The 27,500-nt window shown below is 47.3% G+C and overlaps 1 protein-coding gene across 1 annotated transcript in view; it reads right to left on the bottom strand.

The window, feature by feature from the left end:
* vps13b (vacuolar protein sorting 13 homolog B) overlaps window positions 1-27,500 on the bottom strand; it is a gene marked incomplete at its 5' end in the record, with an annotated part of 281,095 nt that overhangs the window by 85,415 nt on the left and 168,180 nt on the right. Inside the window, 3 exon segments of the mRNA XM_080541013.1 lie at window positions 809-952; window positions 2,177-2,303; window positions 7,026-7,229. Coding sequence (XP_080397139.1) covers window positions 809-952; window positions 2,177-2,303; window positions 7,026-7,229 — 475 coding nt within the window.

Raw genomic sequence — 27,500 nt, 5'->3', positions numbered from 1 at the left:
TACACTGGAAATCGAATGTGACAATCCATAGCTTTGTCAGTGGTGTCACACTGTTGATTTTGGTTTGGCTTTTAACCTCACTGATGCTGGGTTTACTGGACTAGAACCGGCTCATCTGGCATATTGTGTACACTGTGGGTGCGTGTGTGTGCGTGGGTGGGTGTGTGTGAACATACAACCAGGGTTTGTTATAAGAGCAAGGACTGTTGCGTGAGTGTCCTGCTCTGACAGACTCAACAGTGCAACTGGAATACCCAGGATCGGGGTACTCCACAGTTTGCCAACGTCAGCACACACACACTTGTAATCAATCACAAAGGACAATGATGACACTAGAAACCTCTCCAGTATCTCACTTAATTTCCCCCTCTCCCCCTGACGCCATACTCCCATCAGAGCCACAGCTGGTAAATATTGTTATATTGTGTTCCATTAAAAAGCTTTATTAACCGGACAGACAGTGCAAATGGCGCCGCGACTCCCCGCTCTGTAAACAATAGAAAATAGTCGGAAAGCTGCAGCTGAGGATGATAAACTAAAGCAAGATTAGGGGAACTGTGTTGCTCTACAGGAGTAAATATTTAACTCCCCTTTCCCCCTGGAAGAAGAGAGTGGGGGTGGGGTGGGGGTGTGGGAGAAGGGAGAGAATTCTTGATTCCAATTCCAATTAAGACCGATGCATCAGCGGCACCCTGGGAAAATGGCGAATGCGAAACGATAACAGGGTGAGGTGGATGTTGGGAGGATGACCCCCCCCGACCCCTGACCCCTGACCCCTACTCCTCCCCTGGTCGGTCGGCGGGTTTACCTCGCAGGCCTTCTCAGGGGTCTCGCTCCCCACCGTGTTGGCTCGCAGCAGCTGCTGGAGGAGCTGAACCTGGGCCACGCTCAGGAACACGTCCAGGCTTGTGGTGATGTTCACTTCCAGGGAATGGCCGCACACCACGATCTCCTGCAGCAGACACGAGAGAAGGAGAGAGGGGTGGAGGGGAGGGGAGAGAGAGAGAGAGAGAGAGAGAGAGAGAGAGTGAGAGAGAGAGAGAGATAGAGAGGGAGAGGGAGAGAGATGGGAGACTACATGAGCACTCTCGAGGGCCCTTTCATTCTCTCCTTCCGTCTCTCCCTTCTTCTTGAACTCTCCCCTTTATCTCCATCCCCTTCTCTTTCCCTCTCTCCCTGCCTCCCTCCATGGGGACCTACCCACAGCCAGTCCACAGCCCAGGCCTGTGTGTTCTGCCTGCAGGGCCTGTTATCACGGGATATCACTCACTAACACTCTGGGGGTGAACTGGGGGTGTGGCTCCGGGGAGACCCCTGGCTGGCCTGCAGCGGAACCCACCACGCCGCCCCCCCCCCCCCCCCCCCCCCCCCCCACCTCTCTTATTTTTAGCCTGTTATAGGACGGCCCTTCCTTTAATTTAATTGTAGAATAATGTATATATTTATTTATCTGGGTCAATCACTGCTATCACCCACTCCCTCTGTTTGTGTTGTTGTTACTGGCTCGCAGACATCCATCTCTGGGAGTTTACAAATCACGGTGCGTGTCACTGCGTGAAGAACAGATTGACTGTTATGCATCGTCATGGGGGACGTTAGCCTGGACAGATGAGGCATCAAAGAATCAGAGAAACTCTCAAGCAGCCTGCCAAAAACATCAGCTGTCCAAGCATGCTGGTGAACTCTCTAGGTCAACATCCTCCGTTACATACTCAACTATACAGAGGCATACATAATTATGTACCTTAGACATAAATCTGGATGGACTGTAAGTCTTTTTTCTCACAGTCATTTCTTCGTCTGAGAAAAAAAAAATGTGTACTATGTAAATACACGGATAATCAATGCATATTGCTATTATTGCTATTACTGTTGCTATGGTGCTCGTTGGCTCAGTCGGTACGAGCATGGCACGAACAACGCTTAGGTTGTTGGTTTGATTCCCACGGGGACCATATATACTGAAAAATGTATGCTCTCATTGTAATGTAAGTTGCTTTGGATAAAAGCGTCAGCTAAATGGCATATTTTATATTATATTACATTAATAATGGCTTGAGAAAGTCGTGGTTGTATCTGAAGTTACATCTAGTCCATCTGCTTTACTGTATGTCTGGAAAGACTATAGGACTGCACACAAAGGATTGTGGTCAATGGTGTTCCACGCAGTACTGACCTCAACTTGTCCGTTGTCGGGGGATACAGGCTTGCTGAAGATGATGGCAGGTGCTGCTGTCACTCTCACAGAGAAGTCGGTCAGTATGGGGGTGAGAATGGCCCTCCTCTCCTGGTGTCTCCTAATACTGAGGACCACACACACATATGGACATCAGACCGCTTTACACCCTAAAACCATTCACAACGGGTACCAGTTGCCCAATCGTCCAAATGTGTAAAGTGTTAAAGTGTACCATTGTAGAACATTGACAACTCAACACTTGTCAGAACCGCACGCACATTCACGACTGAAGTGTTGTTTTGTCTTAACTGACAAACAGGCACACATTTCAAAACGCTCTGTTCAAATTCAAACCAGTGCAGTCAAACTGAACTCCAAATACAGACTTCAAAATCCATTATCATGTACAGGCTCACACCAACCTGAGAAATATTTCCATAACTGGGCATTTCATTTTGTCCTCCAACACATTTTAGCTTTGAGCTAGAAGAGCATTAAGAACAGAGTGAGAGGTTATTTGACAACTCTCTATTGGGAACACACCCTAATTGTATACACAAGCCCAAACTAAGACCGTCGAACATAAACCTTCCCCATTTCGTTAATGTTCATTCCCACAATCAAGTCATATTTGTGGGAACATTTGTTAGCAGTAAAACAAATATACAAGTGGGCTTTATAAGATGGTGTTAATTGCTACATCTGCTGCTATTAAAACAATCAAACAGCATAGCCTCCAATATTTATAGTCAGGCCAGGATTAGAAAAAGCCGTGTTTCTAGGTGGCCTACAGAGTCGGGTATTTAACCAGTGCCAATATCATATTCTATTCCGCTTCACAAATGTGCATTACGACTGCCCTCCAGGGATACTTGACATAGTATATATTTTTTGAGTGGACTAATTCAAAGGTGAAATGATCTGTGAGAGTCCAATTGGTGGTTGTTAATGTGAATGGGAGCCATGGTGAAACAGTGAGTGTCCCGTTGCAGCAGACAGGTGCCATCATTCACCAGCCAGGGAGACGCACGGCTCCGTTTACCAGACATGTGGCCCCTGCGCTCAGGCCAGGGAAGAGCCCTGCCTGGAAACCCCTCAGAGGGATTTGGACTGGGAATTTGAGTGTGTGTGTGTGTGTGTGTGCGTGTGTGTGTGTGTGTGTGCGTGCGTGTGTGTGTATGTATGTATGTATGTATGTATGTATGTACAGTATGTACAGTATGTATGTATGTATGTGTGTGTGCGTGTGTGTTTTTGTATGTATATGTGTGTGTTTGTGCACTTCTGTCAGATAAAGCACCACTTCTCCCAGAAAATTGTTGCAATTACAAATTATTTGGTATTCACATGTTTATTTCTTTTGCTTGCATCGGAACAACACAAAAAAGATGAGAAATCTGATCATTCCACATAGAAAAATGAACTGGACAAAATGATTGGCACCTTTTCAAAATCGTAAGAAATAATTGTATTTCAAGCATGTAATGCTCCTTTAATTTAGTATTTAAACTCATCTGTGGCAAGGTCCAGGTGCTGGCAATATAGAAATCACACTTGCAACCAGTTAAAATGGAGAAAAGTTGACACAACATTTGTGTTGTGCGTCTGTGTGTACCACGCTGAGCATGGAGAAAAGAAAAAGAGGATTTGAGAACGAAAATTGTGGAAATGTTTGTGGAAAAGTACGGACAATCTCAACAAGGCTACAAGTCCATCTCCAGAGATTTTAATGTTCCTGTCTCCACTGTGCACAACGTCATCAAGAAGTTTTACAGCCCATGGCACTCTAGCTAACGTTTCTGGACGTGGACGGAAGAGAAAAAATGAAGAAAGATTGCAACGAAGGATTGTTCGAATAGTGGATAAAAAAACCTCAAGCACATCATTGTACTGTTTACAGAAAACGAAATGAAGCCTCCAAAGAAAAGAACACAGTCCCTACAGTCAAACATGGTGGAGGTTCACAGATGTTTTGGGGTTGCTTTGCTGCTTCTGGCACCGGATGCCTTGACTGTGTGCATGGCATCATGAAATCTGAAGACTACCAAATAATTTTGGGGCGCAATGTAGGGCCCAGTGTCAGAAAGGTGGGTCTCCGTCAGAGGTCATGGGTCTTCCAGCAGGACAATGACCCAAAGCACACTTCAAAAAGCAACCAGAAATGGTTTATGACAAAGTGTTGGAGAGTTCTGAAGTGGCCAGCAATGAGTCAATCGCTTCCATATCTAAATCCCATAACACCTGAGTGATCTCAAAACAGCAGTTGGGAGAAGGTACCCTTCAAATGTGTGAGACTTGGAGCAGTAGGCAGAATAAGAGTGGTCCAAAATTCCAGTAGAGAGGTGTAAGAAACTCATTCATGGTTACAGGAAGCGATTGATTTCAGTTATTTTTTCCAAAGGGTGTGCTACAAAATATTAAGTTGCCAATAAATTAGTCCGGTGAATTTTTGGAGTTCTAGGTGGAATGATATCAAATGTGGCTTTTTTCCTCTGCTTTTTTGTGTTGTTCCAATGCAAACAAAAGAAATAAACTTGTGAATACCAAAGCATTTGTATTTGCAACAATTTTCTGTGAGAAGTGGTGCATTATCTGACAAAAGTGCAAGGGTGCCAATATTTTTGGCCATGACTGTATATATGTATGTATGTATGTGTGTGTCTGGGGGTTATGTGTGTGTCTGGGAGTTATGTGCGTGTCTGGGGGGGTATGTGTGTGTCTGGGGGGGTATGTGTGTGTCTGGGGGGGTATGTGTGTGTCTGGGGGGGTATGTGTGTGTCTGGGGGTATGTGAACACAGAGTGGGGAATTCTGCAACACGGAGGAGCCTGCTTGGAGCAAAGGTAGAAAGTTCACAGCTCCCAAACACTGGGTCTTTCCTACACTGGAACCCTACACTATCACGCGGACAGATCCTGTCAGCGGACTGATGTGGGTGGAATTTCCTCACAAAACCTCAGGAAGTGAGTTGGAGATCCGCAACTACTGGAATTCACCCGAAAAACGGAGTGAGCAGTGATCCTGCCGGCAGCGAGCGTCCAACACTGGAGCTCAGAGAGAGAGAGAGAGAGAGAGAGAGAGAGAGAGAGAGGGGGGGGGGGGGGGTAGAAAGGTGTGAACCCTGGAAGTGGTGTGTCACAATGCATTACAGTGACTCGGTGTGTTCGCTACAGACAAATAAAAAGTGTGAACTCGGCTCCTTCACATGTTGGAACGCTCTAAATCAAATGTTTAATTATAGAAGTGGAAGTGGCCCTGGAATATACAAGTACAGCACTGTGAGCCTTTTTTCCTACAGCGCCTCTAGTCTCTGCTTGTCATATCCGTCGGGGGAAACACAAGAGCTACTGGCTGGGATAAATTATGAGGCAGGAAAGCACGCGTTCAAGTGCCATTAAAAGCCCTAACAACAGCAATGCAGAGTGGAGCTCCGGCCTGACCACACAAGGACTCTCCGCCGTAAACTTAACGGTGCTCAATCTTTCACATTTTTTGCCGTTTTATGGGGACAAATGTTTACTGAAAATAGACTCGCACATTTCCAAGACCTGACCGTGACCCCCCCCCTCCCGCACCCCCCATTTTCCTACGGAAACCTTCGTATGGGAATTGAAGGTGGAGTGTCGTGGAATTGACATCCATCATGGAGAGAAGCCGTGTGTGTGAGCCCAGAGTCTCACCTCATCTGCCATTTAGTCGGTACTGCCACAACACCCTGCTACTCACTCCCAGAAGCCTCCTTCTGAAACATTTGCAGTTCACACGCTGAGAAATTATGGTTAGTTGGGCTTTTGGACCGGCAGGCACACTAAGAGTGTATATAAAGCAGCTCCAGCTCACAGCACCAGACGGCCTGCTTTACGACTATCCCTTGCTGTGATGGCTACAGTCGTACAGTCAAACGCAAGAAAGCTTTGCAGGGAGGCCAAAGCTACCGGGAGAGAGGGGGGAAGGGGGGGATGGGGGGCGGGGATGGGGGGGGGGGGGGCACAGTACAGTAAATGAGGCTCTACTCCTTGCAATAATAGAAATCTTCAGGCCTGACTGCACTGGGTCCAGCAGCCTTGATGTCTCTTGGCCGAACTCCACAGGCAATCATGCTGCGGAGGAGATCTCAGGGTGACAGGCTTGACCCCAGGGCTCTGCAGCATTGGCAAGAAGGTGAGGCCTACACAATGATGGAGAGGGGTGTGTGTGTGTGTGTATGTGTGTGTGTGTGTGTGTGTGTGTGTGTGTGTGTCTCATTCAAAGCCCTAATGACCTGAGCACGCTCTGTCTCAATCAGGCCCGTGTTGCTTTTGCGTTACAGTATGCTGCATTCTTCCAGAGAGGTTATTTTTAGTTGACAGGGAACAAATCTGGAATTCCTGCCTGTGATTCTGTGATTTTTGGGCCCCGACTCCTTCTTCTCAAAACACGAGTGAAAAAAAAGGACGCAAGCCAAACAGGACGTTAAACTTGTGCTTGTTTTAGCTCCCGGGTCTATAAAAAATGACAAGGTTTGTAATTATGACTTTCTATGGAGAAGCTGCATGGGACGGGGCCTAGCGAAAGTCTCTAACCCACACGACGACTCGGAGGATACACAACATTAACATAAGCTTAGACACACAGCACCCCTCCTGGCAAGGCCGTATATACAGTGTACAGTACAGGGAGAGACACTGATCTCAATTTTAAGAACCGTGGGTATGAGTGTGAGTGCGAGTGATGTAAAGTGGCGGATGGGTAAACAGCCCAGCGCAGTACAGCTGCCCAGTATAGCTCGGCCGGGCTCGGCTCGGCAGTGTAATTAGGGTATAAAATGGGGAGTTCTGGACTGACGACTGGGATCTGCTAGTCCTCACCTGCTGGCCATGTTCCACTCCAGAGCAGGGTTCTGGGAGTTCCTCTCGCTCTCTGCCGACACGCCGCCTTTGGCTCCCTCCTTCTCCGGTTTGAGCTGCTCCCATTGGGCCGTGCCGATGTTGATGGACTGCAGGTCAACCTGGTACTGCCGGTCCTCCACCTCCGAGCCCGGGTCCCTCAGTATGCCCAGGTTCAAGGCCCGCCTGGAGACACACACACACACACACACACACACACAGGGAGACACAGACAGAGGGTTCACGCTTGTCAAACTCACAACGTTATCGCGTCAGGGGCCGTTCCTATCTGGGAGTAGTACTACGGTTCCAAGTTTGATACGCTGTTGTTTTAACCTTGAAACGAGGCCAGGGGAACACAGGGAATTGCAGTAACAAAACAATCCGAATTCTGTGTTGTGGAAACAACGTTTTCTTTGTTATTTTATCTGCGCTCTGCGGATTTTTCCATGAAAAAGGCCCTTTCTCCCAGGGTAATCTGACCTGCTGCAGCCATGACCATAGAACGCTGACATCACAGGTACTGGGCCATACCACCTTCTGCATGTGATCACCATTACCCACAAACCCCCCCTTGGGACTCATTTCACTCCATTACGCTGGGAAATTGTCAAGCCACCGTCAGCCCAGGATACGGGCATCACTGGAGCCTGGCCGTGATGAATAACACAGCTGACAGGGAGCCACTGCTAACCCACCTCAGAGCCTCTTTGTTGCACATTTGTGGTGGTGCGTCATGTAGACTTGTATCGCGGCGAGTCGTACTCTCAGCTTCTTCTCCGCGTCGAGTAGCTGTTCATGTGTCACGACCAGTTGTAGGCAAGGCAAGACAGCCACTGTTTGGTCGTCTCATTAACACTAACCATGCGTGTGGTGTGTGGGGGACAAAAGCATTCCACGGGAGGCCGTGTTTTGCTTTCAGTCTCCGAAGACTCATTAGAAAAGTTAGGACCTGATCACATGAGGGGAGAGGGGGCAGCCTGCCCTGGGTGGGCATGTAACTCTATCAGCAGGCCAGGTAGTGTGTTCTCCTGCAGCAGCAGTAAAGAGGAGGCCCTGGCACCGGGCCCTAACGGCCCTGCGGTCGGCTAGTAGCACAGCTTTTATACGCCGCTTCATTCGGGGGCTGATTTACGACCAAATTAAAAGTGCTGGCAGAGCCAGGGGCGGAGATAAATAACACGGCCCCTCAGGTGAAATCATTTGCCTTTTTAAAAGCACTGATTTATGCCGAGTTAGCATTAGCAGTAAACAGTGTTTAACTCAGCCGGACAGCACGGTAGTCTGGAGGACTCCCTCCTCCCAGGAACGCCGGCATTCTATATACAACGTGGAGAAAAGCACCAGAGATGGAGAGATATTATGTCAAAGTCAGCGGTCAATTCTCTCTCGCAGTCAAATCGAGTCAGCGACACCGACGGAGAGAACAGTGATGTCATCTATTTTGCTTTGAGAGACAAGATCCTGCTGAATTCATGAGTGAAGGCATCAAAATGTACATCTGCATATGACATCAGGCCATTCACAGTTATGATATGTTTATTTGTTCTGGTGAATTCAAATGAGAGCTTAAGCGGGCATAAATAAGAGCTCAAAGCGGCAACAGATGTTGTGACAGCATGAGTAGTTTTATTTGTTTCGGCAAACGTCAATGGCAATTTTCATATAGCATTTCCCTCCTTAGCCGCATAGTGAAAGTCATTACCAGACCGAAATGTTATGACAATGAGCACTAAGTACAACAACAATGAGCATACAAGATGAGAGGTGTGTAACTGGATTTAACTGGTTTTGATGACATACAAACAGCGAATGGATCCCTAATCAACGTTTGGAACCACATCTATCTACAGATGTTTGGGTGGGATGTGTCAGCCTAGATTCATTTCTCCATTTGTAACACTACCTCTGTCTCTTTTTTCTAAGTGTTTTTCATATTACACTAACCACAGTTACCTCATATGATGTCCAAATCATCTCCTAAATTCAGTTTATTTAGAAGACTGTTTTTCATAATTAACATATCACGGCGTCTCGAGCCAACTCTCCACATTTCTGAGGAGCGGGGTCATCTCCTATGACATAAATAAATATGATAAACATTTGTCTTGGTCATGCAGCCAGTTGGAAACGCCGTGATTTAATATCAAAAGACATATTTCAGCCAATCTGAGGAAACGCATGAGCTTCATTTTTGACAAATGAGGAGGGGAGGAATTTGGAAGTTCCCCTTGGGGCGCAATAATAATTGGAGCCAGACTCTCTTGTTGTACATGAGGGGAAAACACACCGGTCTGACATGTTTGATTGGTCATGTGAAGACCACACCGCTCGGTCAAGACCTCTCTCTGAGAAAGCACGGGACACACTTGCCCACCATATACAAGGCTGCACTGAAAACATACAGAGCAGCGCAGGTGGAGAGAACACACCCCTCTGCTAGGTCCCACATGCCATTATGAACCATCTGTGATATGGAAAAATATGGGGGGAAAATGAAAATAACAAGTCATAAATGACACATGGACACAGATGAGGGAGGCAGAGAGAGCTCCGACATGAGAAGTTAGCCTGGTGCTTGTTCCTGAGCCAAACTTTTTTTTTTAATTGCAGGAAAAGAAAAAAAATATTTTTACGACAAAATTCTGCTATTTATAAAGATGGATCAAAAGCTCAGCAGTAAGAAAGTTCTGTTTCATGGCATCGTGGCTATTATTTTAAACATTTCTTCTTCTGACACAGTTTAAACCCAATTTAACTCCTAAAAGCCACTGAACAGATTTCACTTCAGAGCTGAAATATGAGGGCTTCTCTCCCAACATCATGGCTCAGATTCAAAACCTCTTCTATGCCCGGCCGTTTTCAGAAAGAAAGTAGAGCCAAAATAGTTAAAATATTGCAAAATGTACTAAAAGGATTGAGGCCTGGAAAATGCCATCCATTTCTGCCGCATCACAGAAGAAAGAAAAAAAGATGAACCGGATTCCAGTGAAGACAGAGAATGTGCAGAGATTTACAAAAATGTCGATTAATTGAAGTGAAAAAACTGTGTTTAACATTCCATGGTAAACGCTGGGTATCGCATCAATCATAATTTGTGTTATTAGGTGGATGTGTGGGAGGACTGGGCACTTAACGGACTGCAGGCCTTGGAGGGGTGCTGCGTTTCAGAGAGTGCTCAGGGAAGGTGTACACATGCACGCCCACGCCCACACCCACACACACAACACACCCACAAACACCCACATATATATATATACACACACACGCATACACACACACACACGCACGCACGTACGCACACGCACACACACACACACACACACACACACACACACACACACACACAACCACACATACACACACACACAACCACAGACACACACACACACACACACACACACACACACACACACACACACACACGTACACACACACACACCTCTAGAGCATGCAGCCCTCAGGTGGAACGTGTGGTACCGTACCCCCGGCTACTGCACAGCCTCCAGATAACCTTTTGACTCTGTTATGATCAGCCAGGGAGAGAGGGAGGAGGAGAGGTGAAGACAGAGAGGAGGGGAGAGGCAGGTGAGGGAGTGTGAGAGAGAGAGAGAGAGAGAGAGAGAGAGAGAGAGAGAGAGAGAGAGAGAGAGAGAGAGAGAGAGAGAGAGAGAGAGAGAGAGAGAGAGAAGGAGGAGGCGGGTCGAGAGGACCGAGAGACAGAAAGAGAGGGGGGTGGGGGTAAAGAGAGAAGAGGAGGGGAAGAGAGGGGGGTGAGGAAGAGGGAGAAAGAGGGGAGAGGGGGATGCGAGGAAGAGAAACTTGGGAGGCCTCCATTTCCATCGGGAGGTTTTGAAGGTTAACCGTGGTTCAAGGTAATAAAACAAACCACAGTGAGATCTGGAGTGGGGTTGTGGGAGCCCCGTGCGGGCCGGGCCCTGGGCTCAGCCCTGGCAGGGCTCCTGCAGGGCATGGTTAATAACGTGGCCCCTGGCTTCAGCAGACCCCCCCTCCCCCCCCTCCAGCCTCCCCCCTCCAGGCCACAAGGGCAGGAAGCACCGGGGTAATACCAGCCTGCGAGCTCCTGGATCTCGTCACACAAAACCCGCAATCTGAACCCCGACACCCCGGACCTGCTTTTCACTCCATTTCCCCAGCAATCACATGCAATACATGTCTGCTTACACATACTGAGGCTGTGTGTGTAAGGTGGGCCTCCTGTTTCAGTCGCCTATCATGTATTCCGTTCCAAAAGCAAGCTTAACTCGGGGAAAAGTCAAGCTAAATTACCTTTATACACAGATATGCTATTTTTCACGAGCGGTGTGCGTGCGTTGTTCAGTGCAGACCCCTACTACTGTATATTTAAATTGGAAGAACACACACACGCTAATGGGGCAGAGCTTTTCTGCTGCATCATTTCATTTTGAGTGGGATTGATAGCGCTTGGTTGAAATGTCTTATATGTATCCAGCAATGTATACAGAATGCTGTTCAGATGTAAATTAGGCTGTGTAATAGTTAGTGGCCAATTGTGGTTGGCACATTTTATTATTTTTCAATGGTTCTAAATATAATTTGCCAAATACCATTAGCACCCAGCAGCTCTACCATGTTATTACTCCAACAGTTAGGCTGTAGAGTTCTGGCCCAGTAAGACCACTCTGGGCTCTTGGGTCTGGATCAGTCTCCCACTTACTTTTGAGGTGGAATTCATACAATTATGATTCATGAAACTTGCAATTACTTAGTAAGCTAAGAACCCTAACTTGACGGTGGTCCACTCCAAGTTGCCAAAGCACGGTGACTTCTGAGTAGCAACTTTGCCAAGATTTATTGCCCCAGTCAAGTCCAATTGCATTTAATTTGCATCTACAATTATAGTAATTAGGGCTCCAAATTAGAACACTAAGCAGTCCTCCGAATGTGATGCTGCAGAAACAACGAGTCAGCTAAATTTGGGATTTAGTCACGGTATAGCTTTCACTTCGAGTGTGATCTCCGATGAGCGTCATGTCATGAATGAAAGCCACACATCAGACGCTCTTCTGGAACACTGAGGAAGCTGTGAAAGTCATTTCCATAGTCTTATGTAATGAAAAACTCTTTCTGACTTGTGGTAGTCTTTAAGTGGGCTCTTTTCAGGGCAAATGCAAATCCCATCACCAGAACACCCATACAGTACAAAAAGCCTTCAGTGGAAAGGGCACCATTACGGGCCTCCACTGTCAGCACAAGTGGACACACACGGTGTGAGAAACTGCAGCCCATCTGCCTGAGAATCCTTCTCCCTCTCTCTGATAGCCGCGATGTCATAGCAGACATGAGAAACACATCAATTATTCCCATTTATTGACACTAAAAGCAGTGCCTGTTTCCTCCGCTTATCCCTAACAGGAGCCTGTTATTAATTTAGCTGATTAGAGTTTAAAGACATTCCTACTTGGCAATTATATCATATTTACAGAAGATCTTAGGGGGTAACAATTACTTTTGTAAACAAGAGGGGCTTAACTCAACGCCAGTGTTGAAATACAGGATCTGAATCTTCACTCCCTGACGTTGGTAGACGAGTCAAATTGAAGAGTTATCGGAAAGTGCTTTGTTTATAGTGTAATGATGTATACTAAAAGTCGCTGTTTGCACTTTGATTTCAACATCTTAATTGCAGAAGTCATTTATCTCCCCATGTGGTTTACATGTCAGAATAACGTAGTTATAAACATGGCGTATTGAACATACGGTTCCGAAGACACTAACATGTGGTCATCATTGCCTGGAAAAGATATCAATCTTAATACAATTTACAGGCTCACCTAGTTATCTTGATGCAATTCTCATCCTGCTTGCAGCCCTGTCCTTGTTTACAGAGACATAATTCCATAATCATGCCGGCCTACAGTATGAGACTCTCATCATCTCATTGATTAAAGACAATCAAAGTCAAGCGTCTCAACTTGTGATAAGGATAAATAATGTATCTGTCTCTAATCAGTCACAGTGGTGGTCCCTATAGTCAATACACAGATAGGGACACTGCAACACAATGCCTCCTTTCTCTCTTCCTCTTTGGTCTAATTCAGAGAGCTCTTCTTCTCTGGTCTACTACCTCCTACAGCTCTTCTTCTCTGGTCTACTACCTCCTACAGCTCTTCTTCTCTGGTCTACTACCTCCTACAGCTCTTCTTCTCTGGTCTACTACCTCCTACAGCTCTTCTTCTCTGGTCTACTACCTCCTACAGCTCTTCTTCTCTGGTCTACTACCTCCTACAGCTCTTCTTCTCTGGTCTACTACCTCCTACAGCTCTTCTTCTCTGGTCTACTACCTCCTACAGCTCTTCTTCTCTGGTCTACTACCTCACAGAGCTCTGCAATCTCTCATTGAGAGCAACGGTTTCACTTGATGAGACAAACACATGTTGTCTTCATTCAGAGAGCTTCTGGTCTGGTTAGTTTCTGTTGTGGCTCAGATGGCGTGGTGCAGATGAAGCAGGTAGCCTTAAACACAGAGCATTCCTGGGTAATAGGGACACTCATTTATGGGCTTCTTACGAGACATCTGCAATGGATCTCCTGAGAAATGTGTTTGGATCCACTTCTGTCTACAATTGAAGTTGCTGATGGAAGTCATTGTAGGAGGTATGCTGTGTGTGTGTGTGTGTGTGTGTGTGTGTGTGTGTGTGTGTGTGTGTGTGTGTGTGTGTGAGTGAGTGTGTGTGCGTATGCATGTTTTAACTTATGTTTTGCATAAAGACATAATGAGCATATATTGTACTTACTACCGTATAAAAGACAGAATTGTGCTCTGTATTATTACATACTTGAACAGAGAACGCCACCATTTTTTCCCCATAAAACAGGGTGGGTAGCAATTGTGAAATCACTTCCTCTCTTAGTAACAGATCCGATGTGCGTCTCCCCTCTGAAAATGGACATAATTTTGCTTTTATAAAACATGTCAGGCAGAATTGTAGAGCCCGGCCCCCTGATGCAGAGGTGTGAAGGGAATGTCTTGTTGACTTCCTCCACCTGATTGAAACCACATTTTGTCCCACTAAGCAATTTTGGAATGATGTAATTCCAACCACCATTTTAATTCGAAAGGGTTTATCCTTAATTAAATGCTAAACACATGCATGGAATAGATTATTAATAACTGGAACATGGCAGGGATCTGGAATAACCTCAGATGTTCTGATGTCATCGTGCTAAAGTGAAGCAGGCGCATACCTTGATGCTACTTACACACTAATTAAAGGAAAATAATGCTCTTTTGGGATTAAAGATCAGAGACCTCTGCTGCTGCTATTCGCTAGACTAGACAGCTGCCAGAGTGACTGTTCTGATTGACAGAGTTTGAGCCCAACCCCTTGAAACAAAGGGGTCTAAATGACCCAGGCCAGGCAAAAACGATTTATTACGTCTGACGCAGCTTGAAATGGATCGACGCATTCTATCAGAAAGCAATACTTTTACAGCTGCTCGTCACATGCATCTATCGAAAAGCATGACCAGATTATCAAAACATGAGCCGATACATGGATCAGGGTGAGGATGTTGAACTTCATATGTGACTGTGGAGAAGCTCTACGTAAGCACGTGTGCCAGGACGGCCTCTGTTCTCCGGTCGCAGCGAAACGCACTCTCCACTGTTTATGACCGGAGCTTGGAATCAGGATGATGATCACGCAGGGCTGACGGGCATTCCTCTTGATTTACTTTTCCCTATAAATTGTTCAATGCGTGCTCCAGCAAGGAGTGTGTTTTATGGCGCTGTAAAATTAGGCCGGCTTTATGGATCCAACATCATGAGGCACTACTGTTTTTTCCCCTAAATTGATTAAGCGGTTCAATATTGTCAATCTGGTTCCCATTAGTACACGCATGCATACTGTATATTCTGAGGATGCACTCTGAAGCAATTTTTTGTCTATGAAAGTGACATCCTTGGCAGAGGACTTTCAAGTTGATTATGAGACGCTTACATCAATTATTGAATTCTGTCAAATGTTTAAAGCAGCAAGATTACATATCAAGGATTTATCCTTTTTGGGATAAAGCATGGAATTTTTCCTAAACAAAGTCAGGAAAATGGCCGTCACATATGATTAGTTTAACTGACGTTACAGGTTTAGCAGACAAGCTACATAAACATGTAATCAGATAGCTAAAACAGTAGGTCCTTCTCCCTCAGTTTCCCTTGACCTTAAATACTAATTCAAATTTCCTTCAAATAAACAAAACGCAAAATGAAACAAAGTACAATGAGTTTGTGCTGGAAGCTCCCACATAATGGAATTAAAAACGTATGTGCAAATCACAAGTTTTTTTTGGAGGTCAACATACAGTATGAGAGTCATTTTACTCCCAAGCCCCCGAGCTGCCCAAGACAACAGGGATATAACCGCTTTCTCATGAGATAATGTCCAAATACATTTCTGGCAGCAAGGAAAACAGGGTAAAAAATAATTAGAATAATCTGCAGCGCAGATGCTTCCTACATCAACGTATTCTTCCTCCCAGAATGGCTCTTGGAAGAGTGTTTATAATTCTGAGACGTATCTTGCCCTGCAGAGCGTATTTATACAAAGTGACATTTCTGTACGAGAGTCTTTCCTTTTTTCTTTTATTGAAAAATCACATTGTGCAAGTGAAGACACTTCAAGGAACATGTGATTCCACTACTGGTGCTGTTGATGGAGGGAAGGAGGGAGGGAGGAAGGGAGGGAGAGAGAGAGAGAGTGAGAGAGATAGGCAGAGAGAGAGAGTGAAGGAGGGAGAGAGAAAGAGAGCGTGAGAAGAGGGAGGGAGGGAGAGAAAGAGAGAGAGAGAGAGAGAGAGAGGTCAGGAGGGTGAGAGAGAGAGGGAGAGAGAGGGAGCGAGAGATAGAGGTCGGGAGGGTGAGAGAGAGAGGGAGAGAGAGGGAGGGAGAGAGAGAGGTTGGGAGAGAGAGAGAGAGGTTGGGAGGGAGAGAGAGAGAGAGGTTGGGAGGGAGAGAGAGAGAGGTTGGGAGGGTGAGAGAGAGAGGTTGGGAGGGAGAGAGAGAGAGAGGTTGGGAGGGAGAGAGAGAGAGAGGTTGGGAGAGAGAGAGAGAGAGAGAGCGAGAGAGGTTGGGAGGGAGAGAGAGAGAGAGGTTGGGAGGGAGAGAGAGAGAGAGAGGTTGGGAGGGTGAGAGACAGCATTAGAGATGAGAGGTGAGAGGTGATGTGGAGGTGGGTAGTCCTCCTAGACAGGTGGGTGAAATGGCCCCATGTCAAAGAGAATGAGACCGTGTTCACAGAGCTGAAACCAAGGGTACAGGACACTCTGTGTTCACTAACATCACTCATCTGGACCCTGTCAAACAAAACCAGTGGTCTCAAAGACAACCCAAAGTCTTATTCCCTATGCTGGTTGGCACCACATATTGATTCAATAACCGGCAAGGACCGCGCTGTGTGTGAGAAACTTACTGTGCACGAGGGTGCACGAGGGAGAGAGGGAGAGAGGGAAAGAGGGAAAGAGAGGGAGAGAGAAAGAAAGGGAGAGGGAGGGTAAAGAGAGAGGGGGGGGAAAGAGAGAAAGAGGAGCAAGAGAGAAAGAGAGAGAGAGGGTAAAGAGAAAGCGTAGCAGGGGAGAGAGAGAGAGAGAAAGAAACAGAGGGAGGCAGGGAGAGAGAGAGAAAGAGGAAGAGAGGAGAGAGAAATAGGTAGGGGGTGAGAGAGAAAGAGAGAAAAAGAGGGAGAGATAGAGAGGGGAGGGTAGGGGAGAGGAGGGGGGGGGGGCATGAATCAGTACCCCAGGACGGTAATGACCCTCATAATGAACATATTATAGTGAAACACAACAGCAGAACGTCCTGCTCCTACCAGGCAGCCTGCGGTGTGGAGCAGGGAGGAGGAAATGCCCCCACCGGGCAGCCCCTGACAAACCACAGCTCTAAACACGCATCGCTGTGAAAACATTGCACTCAAATGACACAACGCCAAACATCATACCAAAACGCCAACATGAAAAGGGCCCAGAGGAAGAACCCACCAATCGAGCAAAAAAAAAAAAAAAAACACCCAAACAAAACAAAACAAAAAAAGAAAGAAAGAAAGAAAAATACAAAAGACGGAATGAAGAAGCGAAGGGGCTTGAATATCAAACGCACACATAGAGGAGACCTCAAAATAAAACAGGGTTGGGGGGCCGGGCGGGGGGGGGGGCTGCGCCTTGCTTTTATTAGTGAGCATCAGGAAGAGGGAAAAGACAGGCCGCAATGAGAGGTCCCCCCTCCTCTGGGCTCCGGGGGATTCAGCGTACCCCCTGTAGAAGCCGAAAAAACACCGGACAGTAAACAGGGCACTTAGCTAAGGGCTGCAGGGAGACATGTGAGACGGTGGTGGGGGGGGCGGGGGGATGGGAGTGGGGGGGTGGAGAGGAGAGAGTAGTGCTTCTGTTGAACACAAAAGCCGTTCAGTAAACACCACACGTGAAAAGAATTAGTGGAGATCACACATCAAACGATCGCAAACGCTGAGCTTCCTTCCTCGAACCCTGGTGGCAGGAAATGCTGTACAACATCCTGTGAGCTGACCAGGCCGGCCGGTGGAGGCCGGCCTGTGTGTGTGGTGTGAGTGTGTGTGTGTGTGTGTGAGTATGTGTATGAGTATGAGTATGAGTATGAGTATGTGTGTGTGTGTGTGTGTGTGGGGGGGGGGGTCTGGGCTGCAGGGCCTGACTCTAGGGCAGTGGTGCTGCTGATCCCATCCCACTCACTTCAATGAAAAGTACCACTGACACTACCCCCCCCCCCCTTCCTCTTCCTCTTCCCCTTCCTCCCCGAGACCACTGGAGCTGACGGACCACCTGCCCACTCCTCAGACCGGCTCCCTTCACCTCAGGCCCTCAACATCTCAGCCAGCAGGGCTGCAGTCCAGCCTCCCCCTCTTCTGGGTCCTGGCTTCTCCTGTGTTTGTGCAGATTGTGTGTATGTATGTGTGTGTGTGTGTGTGTGTGTGAGTGTGTGTGTGTGAGCGTGTGTGTGTGTGTGGCGGTGGGCAAGGTCAGAGCCCACACCCAGGCCTGACATGGCTACACTTCAGCCATCTCATGTGTCGACCGCCGCTTAACTACAGGATACACACACACACACACACGCTCTCTCTCGGTAGCAGCCTCTCTCTCTCACACACACACACACACACACACACACACACACACACACACACACACACACACACACACACACACACACACACACACACACACACACACACACACACACACACACACACACACACACACACACACACACACACACACACACACACACACACACACACACACACACACACACACACACACACACACACACACACACACACACACACACACACACACACACACACACACACACACACACACACACACACACACACACACACACACACACACACACACACACACACACACACACACACACACACACACACACACACACACACACACACACACACACACACACACACACACACACACACACACACACACACACACACACACACACACACACACACACACACACACACACACACACACACACACACACACACACACACACACACACACACACACACACACACACACACACACACACACACACACACACACACACACACACACACACACACACACACACACACACACACACACACACACACACACACACACACACACACACACACACACACACACACACACACACACACACACACACACACACACACACACACACACACACACACACACACACACACACACACACACACACACACACACACACACACACACACCGGAGGGTTCAGTGTTCTGCATAACACTAAGAAACGAGACGAAATGCGATATCGCTGAACAATCACAATAAGCTGCTCGGGTTCAAAGTCCATCTTTTCCCCTCAGTAAGAAACAGCGTCACGTATGAAGAATAATTCCATGTCATGCTATTGACTCTGTGACGCCGGACCAGGATGGTGTTGTTGTGGGTTTGCGAGGATCTAATTCCCGAAACGGAATTCCAAACCTAATGGAAACCTCTGCTTACTGCTAACAAGGGGGGGCCTCTCCCTTTTGTGAAACTGTGTCTCTAAACGACAGGCTTTTCCTCTCCTTCTCCTCCTCTCTCTCTGAATGTAAACGGGATTACGCAAACGTGAACGGGCTTGTGGGAGATGTGTGTCCTTCGGGTTATTGCTGACACAAGGCATCACATGATGTTTTCCTTCTACTGACACTAATGCCATCTTGCACACATTTCTTTGGAGCCGTTGTGAGTGTACGTAAGATGTTTCCTTCCCAGGCACATCCTCCCGAGGAGCCCAGACCACAAGGACCATTAAGCTCCGTATCAGTATACATTTCACAAGTCCCCATCTATTTAACAATCTAAGATTCCACTATCTAATGCGTAAAGCACTCTAACAAACCCCCCAGTCCTCCACACATGTCTCTGGTTAGTCAAGTGTTGATCAGAAGGGGCAGTTCTCTAATGTGACAGTGATGCTTGTTTGGAAGGGGGGGAGGGGGGGGGGGCGTGTGGGTGTACACTCACACACATCACTGACTGGTGATGCAGAGATTTTGACGCATGTACAGATGCACACGCACGGCGGCTCACACGCTCTCTCGCCCACACACACACACACACACAGTGTTCACACAGTCAGACACACACAGACACAGAGACACACACACACACACACACACACACACACACACACACACACAGACAGACACAGGCACAGGCACAGGCACAGGCACAGGCACAGGCACAGGCACAGGCACAGGCACAGGCACAGGCACACACACACACACACACACACACACACACACACACACACACAGAAGATGGTGGCTGTGATGTGAGAGTGAGCTCCGTCAGGGCTTTGGCTCCCGGCGGACGTCCAACATGTGCCTCTCAGCTGGGGACTCCATCAAACCAGCCTGCGCCTCTTTGAACAGAAACTAAGTGGCTTTAAAAAGGCAATAATATCAATCCATTAACCAGCCTAATCTGTGTGGGATTCCAGAAACAACCTTCTTAAAAAATCTTCAAATGGTTTCGCTTGTTTCAGATGGAAAAATCTAGGGGAACAATGCCGCTTTGAACGTTGTCATAATTGAGGCAAGTCGTGCCAATGCTTGGCCCGTTTTTATTCGGCGAAACATATCGAGCAAAGCATATTTGTTCAAGTTGATAATTTTGCCCCAGTTAAACGTGCGTAACCAGAGCCGCGTTTGCGTGCCGTGCTATCAGGGGCGGGGTCCGGGCAGGGGGGGGGGGAGCTGCCTGGGTCTGCAGCACGGGCAAGGAGGGAAGAAAGGGGACCACCCCGGTGGAGCTGTCTGCTAAGTACAACACAGAGGCTTCACGTTTCTCTGTGTGGTTAGCAACGGACCTGCGGCTTAGGTAACATGACTACGCAGCTATTCCCTGTTATCCGGCGCCTAGTTCTACACATCCACGCAGCTTAAAGCTCCGATGCCGTACTGTAGTCTGTCGTCCCTACCTCTTGACCTTGATCGGCCTGGACAAACGGCTTTGCCTGTTGTGTGTGTAACTGGATACACAAACGTTTTCGGCGGCCCCGCTTTTACCGTCACCGAGGTGGAGGAAGGTCGACCGAGATTTCGTTTTTTAAGAGGGATATACTGTCCCGTACAGAACTCCCCGACAGCAGGGGCTGGTTTTTAGTAGGTGGCTCAGTAGGGCAGCAGAGTCAGTTACAGTACAACACATTAACCCATGTGGGGGGGGGGGGGGTTCCGTTGGTTCTGATCCAAATGTTACATAAACCTCCATTCATCAAACAGGTAAGCAGGGGTCTAAAAATCAGAGAGAGAGACCGGGAGAAAGTCCGGAAGAGGGCGTTTTGAGCCCATTCCACGGCGGAGCAGTCCTTCTTTAAAGTCAAATTGGGCACCCCGGGGTTGTAATGTGCCTGTTATTAGACAAGCATTAAGCAATTATCCCATTCTGTTTCCAGAGCCACAGAGTGCTTGTGGCTTCGCACATGGACATCTAAAAGGCATCTGCACATTCTTTCCTGAGGTTTACTCTACCCCCACCCCCCAGCCCCCAGGGCACACCGTGCCGCTCCGCTCCACTCCGAGCGTTCCCGTGCACCTACCGTGTGACAGAGAGAGGGGGTCTGGGACCCCGGGAATGCTGCTTCTGCCCACCACACATGTCACTGTGCGGAGGCAGCCAGAAGCACCGTGATCCGGAGAGATTGGAACCACATTCCACCCCCCCCCCCCCCCCCCACCCCCCGGCCCCCCCCGGCCCTGATTGGCCTGACGGAGGGGCTTACAAACCCAAACGGAACCAGAGAGAGGATTCCGGGTTCTGGAAGACTGCAGTTCAATCTCTTGTTTAGTAAACATGTACAGAGAGACTAATGTCTGACTTTCATCACTGCAATGTCAATGCTGCTTTAATAACTGCTGGGGAAACAGACAGTTGCCATGTGAACAACTGTCATTTCTAGCACGCTGTCCAAAAAAAACGTACATTTTGACACATGGATCGTGTTCAACTCTTTCCACATAAATCCGACGGAAAGAAATTGGATCTACTGGAGACACATTTCGCTATCTCTACTCTCTGCATACCAAAACGTGTCCTTTGCCCAGTGCCTGGCCTCATATACATCCAGCACGTGTTTGATACCATTCCTCATTCCATTCCATGCATTACAATGAGCCCGTCCTCCCATGTTTCTACTTCCCCCCCCCGGCTGGCTAGAGAGGGTTCTCTGTGGCTCAACCCACAGGATGCTTGAATGTCAAAACACCACGATGTGCAGTTAGAGCCCGGGCCTGTAATGTGTGAGAGCGAGGTGGGAACACACACATCGCGCTGCCCCCAAAAAGAGAGTAACACCAGTAGAGTAGATCTTAGATTGTCGTTGCGTTCTGCGGCCGGGCAGGGGAGAGCCTCGGCGGATCGTAGCAGGCTGTGTATTCTTAGAAACCCTACATCCTGCCACAGGATGGGCCGCTGTTCTGGCACCGCCGCCGGAGTCACACATGCAGGCTGCAGCCCGGCAGGTCCCCAGCGTGGGGCCTCCGGATCAGAACCTTTACGAGCCAGGGACAGCTGAGGGGTGATCCTGCCCGCCTCTGTCACCGCCGGCCCTGGCCTGATTGACAGCCCGGACAGAAAACACAAGGGGCCGTTTTCCGGGAAGTCCCCCCCGAAAAAAAAGGTCCTCACCTTGTGCGCGACGAGGCACGCGATACGGCCTACCAGCACTGCCTCCCAGAGAGTCACAGCGAGGGGGGCGCGCGGGGGGGGGAGGGCGCGTATGGAAGGGTACTAAAGGGGATTTAATGACATTGTGTTCATAGTGTTAGTGGGATGACACTCTTAACGGGAAAGCCAATGTGTGCTCTTATTACAAAGACTCATTCAGATGGGACAAAGTAAACAGCGAGTCAATGAGAGAGAGAGAAGGAGAGAGAGAGAAGAAGAGAGAGAGAAAGAGAGAGAAGGAGAGAGAGAGAGTCAGAGAGAGAGAGAGAGAGAAACAAACCAGAGAGTCAGAGAGAGAGAGAGAGAGAGGGAGAGAAAGAGAAAGGGAGGGAGAGAGAGAGAGGGAGAGAGAGAGGGAGAGAGAAAGAGAGAGAAGGAGAGAGAGAGTCAGAGAGAGAGAGAGAGAGAGAAACAAACCAGAGAGTCAGAGAGAGAGAGAGAGGGAGAGAGAAAGAGAGAGAGAAAGAGAGAGAGAGAGTCAGAGAGAGAGAGAGAGAAACAAACCAGAGAGTCAGAGAGAGAGAGAGAGGGAGAGAAAGAGAAAGGGAGGGAGAGAGAGAGAGAGAGAGAGAGAGGGAGAGAGAAAGAGAGAGAGAAAGAGAGAGAGGGAGAGAGAGAGAGTGTGAGAGAGTGTGAGAGAGAGAGAGAGAAGAGCTGTGGTTTACTTGTTTGATTCTCTTCAGTCGTACTAATGTAGCCCCCCCCCCCCCCCCCCCCACTCCCCATCACAGTATGGTAGAGGGGAATTATATACATAAAATGCCCATAAATGTATGGTAGGGAGAGACCGTTTTTTAAACTTCTAATCCCACTAAACCTTTAAGTGCAGGCCGAGAAATACAAGTGTTGCGGTAGAATTTCTCACAGAGGAGAAACCCTGAGAATAACATCAGAGGAGCCACAGATATTTATGGAATGAACCACAAGCTGTACACAGAAGTCAGCAGATACCACAATACAGATGCAGTATGGTTTCTCCTCTAACAGAAAACACAGCTATCCCAGGGTACAGCCAAGCCAGCGCTGTCCTCCAGAGGAGTCTGATTGAAGGTAGAACCACTGGCACACAGGACCGGCGTGACGGACAGCCCAGGGCTCCGTGGTCGGCAGGGATAGAGTACTCAGACACACTTCTTTAGAGCTCAAATTCACTAACATCCATCTCTCGCTCTCTCTCTCTCCCTCGGTCTCCCTTGGTCTCTCTCTCTCTCTTGCTCTCTCTCTCTTTTTTCTCTCTATCTTTCGTTCTCCCATGCAACTCGGCAAACACAAAACAAGTTATTCTCCCTAATGACATTGGATGTGACATTTTCTCATTTTCTGGGAAATCAGCTCCCATGTTATACGATATACACGCTGTATCATTTGGGACACAGGGAAATATCCATCAAGGTTTTCCCACAGAAAGAATGACAAATATCACTTTAACATGAAGTTTTAGAAAATAACAATAATCCACCTCAAAGTTGATTCGGTACTCTGGGGCTCTGTTTAAACTTCCCTTTCACATTATGACACTTTGTCTGAGACCATTTTGAACATGAGAACTTATCCAAGCTTATTTAAAATATCATCTGTTGGATCAACGCAAGCCCCTCTGATTCAAAACATAAATTCCGAGGAACTTTAATAAAAACGGATGTTTGATTTACTCTGGTAACAGCAGACATTTTTAAAACAATTTTATCTTGCATTTATCCTGAGTGTCACAGTGATGTAAAATATCTCTTTTGGGTTACCAAATCCAGGTGTTTCATTTGCTGACTGACAAAAACAATGTTTGTTCTGGCTGACCCTTCCCTCAATGGTTATGTTCTTCTCCATGTATAATACAGAGAGAGGAGTAGAAAGAGAGGGTGGAGGGGAGACGGTGAGAGTGAGAGAGAGAGAGAGAGAGAGAGAGAGAGAGAGAGAGAGAGAGAGAGAGAGAGAAAGAGAGAGAGAGAGAGCGAGAGAGAGAGAGATTGAGGAAGGGGATTTTGTGTGATTTAGGAGCCTCAGAGTAGAAAATCTAATTCCATCCCTGCGTATGGCTTCCCTCAGCATATAGGACCAAACAAAGCCCCTGCAATTCTCTGAGATTTCATGTTTTAGGAAATCGTCACATCCATTACCCACTTCTACCTCTATTTTGACTGCTGGGTTAGTGGGCCTTCTTGTAGCCGTATCATGTTCTAGAAGGTTTTAAGGGACATGCAGAGAGTGAGGCCTGTTTCTTACTTCCCCCTCACTAAAAATGTCCTGGTGGGCCACTCAAACGTAACCGCTGTACTAAAATGATGCACTCAAAGACATCAGCGTTCATTGATCGTTGTTTGTAAGGAAAAATCCAAGAAGCCATTTCCATGAGTTTGTTTACAACTCTGCAGTCATCATTTATATGAGTATTTAAAGAGTAGTATTAAATCAATATGATGATCTCAATGACCAAAACAGTCATTCTGCAAAGCGACCAGGGAAAAATAACATAAAAAAAAAAAGATTTACGGAGTTGATCTTTCCCCAGCAAACTATTGTGGCATTCTGCTTTAATGACATACTTAGGCAGCGTCTCAAAAATACGAAATAAATAGACCGAAAAAAGACTGTTTGACGAGGGCCACTGGATTGCATCGTTCTCCCTCTAACCATGGCGGTACTACTAGAATAGATCAACATCCCCTTTGGTGGCAGACTTACAGTATTCCTGTATCCCAGTATTCCTGCTGGTTAACCCTCTCCGCGACATTCCCTCATAGCGTTAGTGTGTCACTGTGTGTGGCCTGACGAGAGTCTCTCCACTGGGCTTCCCAAACGCAGCAGCAGAGCGAAACCTCAGTTCGTCTCACTCGTGTAAACAAACTGGGAAATGGGGCACTTGGCAGAGGACAAAAGTGAGTGATGAGGCAAGTGTGCACTGAAGCATCAAATGAATCATTTGCTGTGTGTTCTTTGGTTTTTATGAGAAAAAAAAGAGAGAAACGGAGGGAGTGAGAATGAAAAAAGAAAGAAAGAAAGAACAAAAGAATGGCGTGTTTCATAACGAAAGAGATATATATATTACAGTGGTCCGGTGGTCTAATATTGACTTAACGCGAAGACAAGAGATTATAGTGTGTAAACCTCCAGTACTACTGACTCCTACTGCAGGCTCGTTAATGCCAGGGACCAGTAGTCAATGTCTGGAGGTGTTAGTGACGGTGGGCCTGGGCCGGGTCTTTGAACAGGCCTGGTGGAAGGAGGGGCTATCAGCACCTCTACCCCACACCAACACTCCTCTCAACTACCTCTGACAAATCAGAATGAAAACAGACTTACATATACTCTTAGACTGGCTGATGAAAAATAGCAGTGTAGAACACAGTGGAGCAGTGTAGAACACAGTAGAGCAGTGTAGTACACAGTAAAGTAGAGCAGTGTAGAACACAGTAGAGCAGTGTAGAACACAGTGGAGCAGTGTAGAACACAGTAAAGTAGAGCAGTGTAGAACACAGTAGAGCAGTGTAGAACACAGTGGAGCAGTGTAGAACACAGTAAAGTGGAGCAGTGTAGAACACAGTAGAGCAGTGTAGAACACAGTGGAGCAGTGTAGAACACAGTAAAGTGGAGCAGTGTAGAACACAGTAAAGTAGAGCAGTGTAGAACACAGTAGAGCAGTGTAGAACACAGTAGAGCAGTGTAGAACACAGTAAAGTAGAGCAGTGTAGAACACAGTAGAGCAGTGTAGAACACAGTAGAGCAGTGTAGAACACAGTAAAGTAGAGCAGTGTAGAACACAGTAGAGCAGGGTAGAACACAGTAGAGCAGTGTAGAACACAGTAGAGCAGTGTAGAACACAGTAAAGTAGAGCAGTGTAGAACACAGTAGAACAGTGTAGAACACAGTAAAGTAGAGCAGTGTAGAACACAGTAGAGCAGTGTAGAACACAGTAGAGCAGTGTAGAACACAGTAGAGCAGTGTAGAACACAGTAAAGTAGAGCAGTGTAGTACACAGTAGAGCAGTGTAGAACACAGTAAAGTAGAGCAGTGTAGAACACAGTAAAGTAGAGCAGTGTAGAACACAGTAGAGCAGTGTAGAACACAGTAGAGCAGTGTAGAACACAGTAGAGCAGGGTAGAACACAGTAGAGCAGTGTAGAACACAGTAGAGCAGTGTAGAACACAGTAAAGTAGAGCAGTGTAGAACACAGTAGAGCAGTGTAGAACACAGTAGAGCAGTGTAGAACACAGTAGAGCAGGGTAGAACACAGTAGAGCAGTGTAGAACACAGTAGAGCAGTGTAGAACACAGTAAAGCAGTGTAGAACACAGTAGAGCAGTGTAGAACACAGTAGAGCAGTGTAGAACACAGTAGAGCAGTGTAGAACATAGTAGAGCAGTGTAGAACACAGTAAAGTAGAGCAGTGTAGAACACAGTAGAGCAGTGTAGAACACAGTAGAGCAGTGTAGAACACAGTAGAGCAGTGTAGAACACAGTAAAGTAGAGCAGTGTAGAACACAGTAAAGTAGAGCAGTGTAGAACACAGTAGAGCAGTGTAGAACACAGTAGAGCAGTGTAGAACACAGTAGAGCAGTGTAGTACACAGTAGAGCAGTGTAGAACACAGTAGAGCAGTGTAGAACACAGTAGAGCAGTGTAGTACACAGTAGAGCAGTGTAGTACACAGTAGAGCAGTGTAGAACACAGCAGAGCAGTGTAGAACACAGTAAAGTAGAGCAGTGTAGTACACAGTAAAGTAGAGCAGTGTAGAACACAGTAGAGCAGTGTAGAACACAGTAGAGCAGTGTAGTACACAGTAGAGCAGTGTAGAACACAGCAGAGCAGTGTAGAACACAGTAGAGCAGTGTAGAACACAGTAGAGCAGTGTAGAACACAGTAGAGCAGTGTAGTACACAGTAGAGCAGTGTAGAACACAGTAGAGCAGTGTAGTACACAGTAAAGTAGAGCAGTGTAGAACACAGTAGAGCAGTGTAGAACACAGTAGAGCAGTGTAGAACACAGTAGAGCAGGGTAGAACACAGTAGAGCAGTGTAGAACACAGTAGAGCAGTGTAGAACACAGTAGAGCAGTGTAGTACACAGTAGAGCAGTGTAGAACACAGTAGAGCAGTGTAGAACACAGTAGAGCAGTGTAGTACACAGTAGAGCAGTGTAGTACACAGTAGAGCAGTGTAGAACACAGTAAAGTAGAGCAGTGTAGA

This window comes from Nansenia antarctica (genome assembly GCF_963989245.1).
Source record: "Nansenia antarctica genome assembly, chromosome: 10".
Lineage (NCBI taxonomy): Eukaryota > Metazoa > Chordata > Actinopteri > Argentiniformes > Microstomatidae > Nansenia > Nansenia antarctica.
Note: the sequence above shows the minus strand (reverse complement) of the source record. Positions and strands in the feature narration are given on the sequence as shown.